Source organism: Meleagris gallopavo, chromosome 1 (genome assembly GCF_905368555.1).
Source record: "Meleagris gallopavo chromosome 1, MGAL_WU_HG_1.1, whole genome shotgun sequence".
Classification (NCBI taxonomy): Eukaryota; Metazoa; Chordata; class Aves; order Galliformes; family Phasianidae; genus Meleagris; species Meleagris gallopavo.
The window spans coordinates 176,659,809-176,666,578 of record NC_139404.1 but is presented as its reverse complement, the minus strand read 5'-3'; the positions used below and the strand labels follow the sequence as shown (position 1 = coordinate 176,666,578).

The window sequence follows — 6,770 nt, the reverse complement described above, 5'->3', positions numbered from 1 at the left end:
TTCTCAGAGGTGAAAAGTCAGAGATGTAACTTGTTTCCTCAGTTGAGTCTGCCAGTTAAATCTTACCTCATTTCCAAGCCTAAATTACAAATATGTACACATACACATACATACATATATTTGCTGCTTGTTTATTTGTTTATGGCTAGGCATGTGTATAAAGAAAATACCCAGGTCAGAGCTGGGAGATCTTTACAGAAGACAAATATATTCTGTAAAAGAAAACAAGCTGAGTTGGCAGGATGGGGAAGAAAATATATGTAACTCCCGAATATCTTGAAGATCATTCGTCTAAGACCATTAAGTCTCAATTATCATAGTATATTTATAGGTTTGGTTTCAAGGCTTTTGGATGAAAGTTTAGCCTTGATGAAGCCAATGGTAATCCTCCGGTCATTTTAGCCCAGAGGGATAATTCTAGACTGTCCCACTCCAACAATTCCCAGTTCAGATAGCACATTATTTGATGCTTCATATCCTGGTTGTGCTGTACCCTACAGTAAGGAATCAGCCTCCTTTACACACAAGACTTCAGATTTGTTGCTTCAGACTTTAACATTCTTGCAAACTTCATTCTGCAGAGGCCAGCATCTACATGCAAAAGCATAGATAGACACTGTATTTCAAGAAAGAGCACACACAATTCCAAAACAGCATTGCATTTTAATCTGTATGAAATCTATTGTTTGTCAAGCATACAATGTAGCACACAGAAATAGGTGTAGAGGGATTAATTCCTAGTAAGTATCTGAATAACATTATTTTGTTTTCTTAAAAATTAGCTGTTTAGTAACATACAAACATAAATCTCCTAGACAGTAAACATCTCCTGGTGGAGCTATTGCACCTAATGCTACAGTTGGATCAAAGTCCTCTATTGGGTCACTTTCAGCAACTGTCCCAGTTGCTGTCTTTTTCTCTTTGTATGATATCTGGTTGCCAAACTACTAGCTGAAGATAATTAATTAACCTTATCTTGTTGGTGTTGCCAGTTTTGGCGCACTGCATTCCATGTTCCAGTTAAAGGCATAATAGGAAAACAAACTCTCCTCTATGGAGAGGTTATGATGTTTATTGTGAGCCATTTCCAGCTAAAGTTTCACTAGTACAAGACTGATTTACACAAAGTATTTGTTTCCTAGCACAGATCATACATATGGCCTTCCACTATAAGCTCACAAGGTCTGCAAGATGTATTTGATAGCAAAGGCAGTGTAACAGATTGAGAAACAACCTCTGGCAGAAAGCAAAAATGCTTACAGCTATTAAATGTATTATTGCTGCATTCATTTTCTATTGTGGTAAACAGATTTTCATTAGGCACGTTAGACACATGTAGGTAATACAGAAAATGGACACCACAACTGTCCCTTAATTATGATTTCAGAAGAAAATACAAATCTTGTTATAAAGAAATGTAATACTAGAGCACTGGGAGTGTAGATAGTTGTTCCCTTTGTACTTGTACACAGAACAGTGCAGGAACTTTACCAAGCACAATTCCAATGTGCCAAACTTTGTTATTTAGGGTTGAATTAAGGATGTTTTTACAGAGCAAATTTCCAGCTCAGCTCATTATTAATGACTTTATATTTTTGTTCGTTCACACTTCTAAGGATGCTGTTCCTTTTCTTTCTGCTACCATGTTTAATGAACAACTTCCATCTGCAGTCAAATTGTAACACTGGATAAGCACACAAGCAGCGGCAGCCTGTTTGTGCTCCACTTCCAGTGCACAGTGAGAGGTAATGAGTCAAAATGGGCAGCTTTGTTTATCCAGAAGTGACAAAAGTATTTGAAGAGATGGCTAAAAAAGAGAACTTAAGGTAACTAGCTTTCCTCCCAAACAAAGGAACATTAGTAAAGCTAAAGAGGAAGAGTTGGTTTACTAGAAGTGTATTCAGTGGGCAAGCACTAAGGAAGTACATTGCATTGCTGCATGTACTGCTATAGCTGCCAGTGACAGGCATAAAGCAGAATATGTTTTGAGACTGCTCTGGAGAGATGAGACAGACTCACATAGTTCAAGTTAATAATGTACAATTCACAACTCAGCAATGTGAACATTATGTTTTCAAGATCCCCCTGACTTCTGATTGGGAAACTTTGCTATTTTGGCTATGCAAGTTGCCTGTAATTCTTGCTCATCCTATTGTAACAAGAGAAAAGGTGTTTCAGTCTCATTATGTAGAATGCCACAGAGACTGGGAGTGGTTTGTTACAGCTACTTAAAAGGTACACCAAATCAGAACTAAAAGTTTTATGAAGAAAAGTTATACAGGATGAATAGGGAAAAAAAAAGACTGATGCAGCACCAATAGTTATGAGCTGCTGCATATCGTGCTCTAAGTGTTGAAGCACTTCCTCTGGAAAAGAAACAAAAAAAACAGAATGAAACAAGGTAGTTTTTTGACTTTACTGGGAAGAAAAAAAAAAAAACACAGAAAACCACCGCTGAAGAAAGCCCAGTCAAGTAAAAAGTCTCATCATCAAATGAAATCTACCGTACTGAGATTCTTCACAGAATGCTGGGGAGAAAAAGAGCAGGAAAGCACAGTGCCCTGTCTCATTGGCAACAATCATTTGATGCAATTTGTTTGCAATCCTTCTCTCTGTGTGGCACTAGACCTTCTCATTCCCACTTTTCAAAAAGTGACCATCACAGCAGGAAGCATACTTGGAAAAGGTGCAGTCAAGAAGGCTGATCTCTCTATTCGTGGATACAGGAATACCAAAAATAGCTCATGATCTTAAAACCTGCCTCTCTGGCAGCTTCCTAGAGAGGATATCATTAAAAAAATATGCCCTTTTGTTTTTATCCTTTTCCTCAAGTATGAAAATATTGCCAATTGTTTTCTGATGCCTAAGTAAGTTTTGAAGGGGTCTGGGAAGCCAAGCAATCATGGAACTGGGGAATTATTTTAAAACTGTTTTTTTCCCAGAATCTTTCAGACAAACTTTTAACACTAAGTAACAAAACTCAGCCAGATTCAACATCATGCAGATCCCAGATACAGCAAGCATAAAAATAGTAAACATGGTTTTCTCAGTAGGCCGAGACACAAAACAATCTACTACGTTGGGGCAGGGCCACGCATCACACTTCACCAGACGAGGCATCTGGTACCCGTCGTACATGTAGTAGAACACGTACATGAAGACTGCTTCAAAAATGATCCTGAAGAAGATGCTGCAGGTATATGTCCACCACAGGGGACCTCGAATATGAATCTTTTCATTTTTCAGCTCTTCGATATTAATTTTGTCACCGTTTCTAAACTGCCTTTTCTTCTCGTGCCTGGTGTAAGCCACATGCATGGCCACCAGCAGTGCAGGGGTAGAAACGAAGATCAGCTGCAGGGCCCAGAGTCTGATGTGAGAGATGGGGAAAAAGTGATCATAGCAAACATTTCTACACCCAGGCTGAAGTGTATTGCAGACAAAATCTTGTTGTTCATCTCCCCAGACTCTCTCTGCAGCCACAACCAGGATCATGATACGGAAGATGAACAGGACTGTGAGCCATATCTTCCCAATGCTGGTGGAGTGTTTATTTACACCTCCCAGAACAGCCTGCAGAGTTCCCCAATCCATCTTCTTTTCTGTGTTCTTTCACCTGCAAGATGACATAAAATACTAAGTAATTACTTTCCAAGCAGCAAAGAATAATTTCCAAACTTTATATAAGCAAGAGGATTTCCTAGCATTCACTCAAGTCATAGGCAAATTCAAGTCACATTAAATCTATCCTTACATTTGTATCCGTATTAGTGGATTCAAACAGTTTAATAGACTCTCTCCATTCATATATTTATGATGAGACTAGCATACTTTGGTATTTTTCTAACCAGGTTTTGGGTAGGAAATAAGTTATACCTTTATGTGTTTCCTCCCTGCATCCCTCAAGCCCTCTTTCCCTTTCTGTGGTAGGCTCTCATTGCACTTTCCAAATCAGTAGAAAATGATATAATTACATAAAATAATCTTGACAAAACAATTTATTTTCATAGGATTTCTTTGCCAATGCCAAAGCCTTAGAAGGCTGTGTGGTGCTTGCCTTTGCCTCCAAGGTAAGGACTACTGGGCCATCTCCATCAGAAGCCCCACTTCCTCCCAGATGCCTTCAGCAGGTCTCTAAGGCTATCTGCTGCAGCTCAGACACATCCTTTGCTTGGCAGAGCCTTCATCTCTAGGAGTACAGCATTTGATTTCACTGTTGAGAAACCTCAAGTCAACTCTGTCAGGGTTGTGCACATACAAAGCACCAATCAGCAGGCACAGGACAATTCTGCAGAGCCTGCCCTTCCACATTCACCACCATCTCATCCAAAAAGGAGATTAGCCAAGCCAGAGGGCTGAGAGCGTAAAGCCCTCAGCTGAAAAGTTTACAATTTTCTAGATGATATCACACCCCAGTTAAATAAAAGGTCAAACATCAGAGGAGTTCCATTTCTGTTCTCCCTTCCTTCTGCTCTTGAAGGAAATTCATCGTTCACCCTTTGACAATTAAGCTTAAGTTTTGCTGAAGGTAGAGCTTGGTCTCAGGACTGGGCTTTCACTGCTCAGCAGCCATATGGAAGCTACAGGCTTCCACAGCCAGGAACCTGCATAGCTGGTCCTGTATCTCCCAGGGGCAGGGCTCAATCTACCATTCAGAAAAGCTACACTGGCTCTGGACCGACCAGAACTCCTGCTCCTCTTGGTGCAGAGAGCATGCTTTGTCGGGCTGGCAAAGTCTTTAAACTTGCTAAGTCTCAGATAACAGCAGAAGAAAAAAAAAAAAAGAGAGAAGGAACTCCTTTACCCCGCTTGCAGTTACACCACCAGAGAGGGATGCACACACCCGCGGTGCGGGCCCAGCCTGTACAGACAGGCCTCCAGGCAGGAGGGAGAGGTCACGTCTACTGTCATGAGGAAAGGTTACGTTGGGTAAGGAAAAGAAAAAAAAAAAAAAGAAAAAGCCTCGAAAAGCCGGCTGGAATTCCTCATGCTTCTTGTGTCGTCGTTGCAGAATGGCAGCATTCTGTGCAGCTTTTTATGCTGATCCAAAGTCATGGCTATGGTCAGATAACTGTGCTTTCTGTGAAGCATGCCCTCTTACCTGTCGCATAGCCATTAAAACATAGAAATAAAACGAACAAAATGGGGCTAACGAGGACCGAAGGACAGTAACCACCTGAGGCGTATCCCAACGGGACGAACAACCTGCGCTCCAGGTGCGGACTCACACCGCGGTTCGGAAGCTTCAAGTTGTGGAAGGAGAAAAGAACACAGGACAGGAAAGGACACCCCCCTGCTCCTCCCCACCACACAAACGCTGCGGGGCGCCCGGCAAACCCCGCCGCACGAGAAGATCCCAACCGGGGCTCGGCGCGATCCCACGGCCCCTCAGCCCCAGCCCTCCGCGGGCCTCACCTGGAGCGGCACAGCACGGCACGGCACAGCACGGGTTCCGGGCTGCGGTGCCAGCGGACGGCTGGTCCCAGCCTCGCCGTCCCACAGCTCTCAAAGCCCTTCCCGCTCCACCGCCGCCGCTTTTAACCCGCCCCGAGGCCGCCTCTCTCCGCCCGCGGGCGGGGCCGGGTTGCCCGTGGGGCGCTGGCGGCGGAGCGGGGCCGGCGGCCAGGTGTGGGTAGGGAGCTGCGTGGCAGCGCGCGCGGCGCTCGCCTTGCACTGCGGGCTGCTCAGCTCCCAGCGCACGGTGCCCGGGGAAGGCAGCTGAGCGGTGGTGGAATGCCGTGCCTATGGCTGCAGGCATAATGGGGTCTTGTCTAGGGACGTGAAAGCACCGCTGGAAAAGGCGTGTTCGTGCGTTGAGGTGAAGATCTGTCCTGCGTATTGCACTGCGTGGCGTGTCTGGAAGGAAAGACTCTTTCATCATGAGTGATTTAAATAAATAAGCTTGTTCTAGTAATTTGCGTGGATAGAAAGTATAGAAAGCCAGCGCTTGTGTGGGTGTGTGGGTCTGCAAAACGCCCATGTGAGTTTGTTCTGGAGGTACAGGAAACAGTCAGGTGTGTAATATCTTTAAACATTAATAAATAGAGAAGAAATGTCTGGAACAACCAGCTCTGTTTTATAAAATTATAGCAAAGTTTGATAGTGGAAAATATAAATGCTTGAAAGAAATCCACACCTCTGTGCTGCTGTGGTGGCTTTCATGTACAGCCAAACCAGAACTGTGGTAAAGCTGAGGGTTACTTTAATTTCTTTTCATTGTCTTTTGCTTGCCTTAATGTGGGAAGGAGAGTGGAGTCCTGGCTGAGCACACGTGCAGAGACACAGCCATTGCTCACCCGCTGTGGGGAAGGGTCATTCTAGTGGCAGTGGAGTGATGAGTGCCAACGTTACATCTGTATAAAGCACAGATTCCTGCTTTGTCCCCACCATAGGAGTAACAGCAAAACCCTGCTCTTCTGCTCCATGCACTCACCAATGCAGCAACCTGTGTCATCAAGTTTCCATCAATCCATCTTTAAAGCATCATTTGTGAAGCATTTGTCATACAGGAACTGCTTTATACTTTCATCATACTCATCACAAATTTTTGCGCCCCACTACCTGCTGTATCTACAGTTTGCATATGCACAGAGCAATGTTTTCTGTTGTGCTCTCTGCTGTTTCCCTATTCACTTGTTTTCACCTTTCAAGCACCTCAGATGTGAGAGTTGATTTTTTTCAGTCAGCCCGAGGTTCTTGGGATTGATGGGATGAGTTTCAACAAGGGCAAATGCTGAGTCCTGCACTTTGGCCACAACTACCCCAGGCAA

At 43.8% G+C, this 6,770-nt stretch overlaps 1 protein-coding gene across 2 annotated transcripts; it reads right to left on the bottom strand.

Annotated features, from left to right (window-relative positions):
* Positions 1–643: 643 nt before the first annotated feature.
* Positions 644–5,572, bottom strand: GJB2 (gap junction protein, beta 2, 26kDa). Of its 2 annotated transcripts, XM_085216208.1 has the most exons (3): positions 5,416–5,572; positions 4,058–4,189; positions 644–3,616 (listed from the first exon to the last, which is right to left on the bottom strand). In XM_085216208.1, exon 3 carries the CDS (start codon positions 3,592–3,594, stop codon positions 2,917–2,919), a length of 678 nt encoding a protein of 225 aa, XP_085072334.1. In that variant the 5' UTR covers positions 3,595–3,616; positions 4,058–4,189; positions 5,416–5,572; the 3' UTR covers positions 644–2,916. The 2 variants fall into 2 exon arrangements, with proteins under 2 accessions (XP_085072334.1, XP_010727358.1); XM_010729056.3 differs by lacking the exon at positions 4,058–4,189 and having other exon boundaries at positions 5,416–5,570.
* Positions 5,573–6,770: the final 1,198 nt, after the last annotated feature.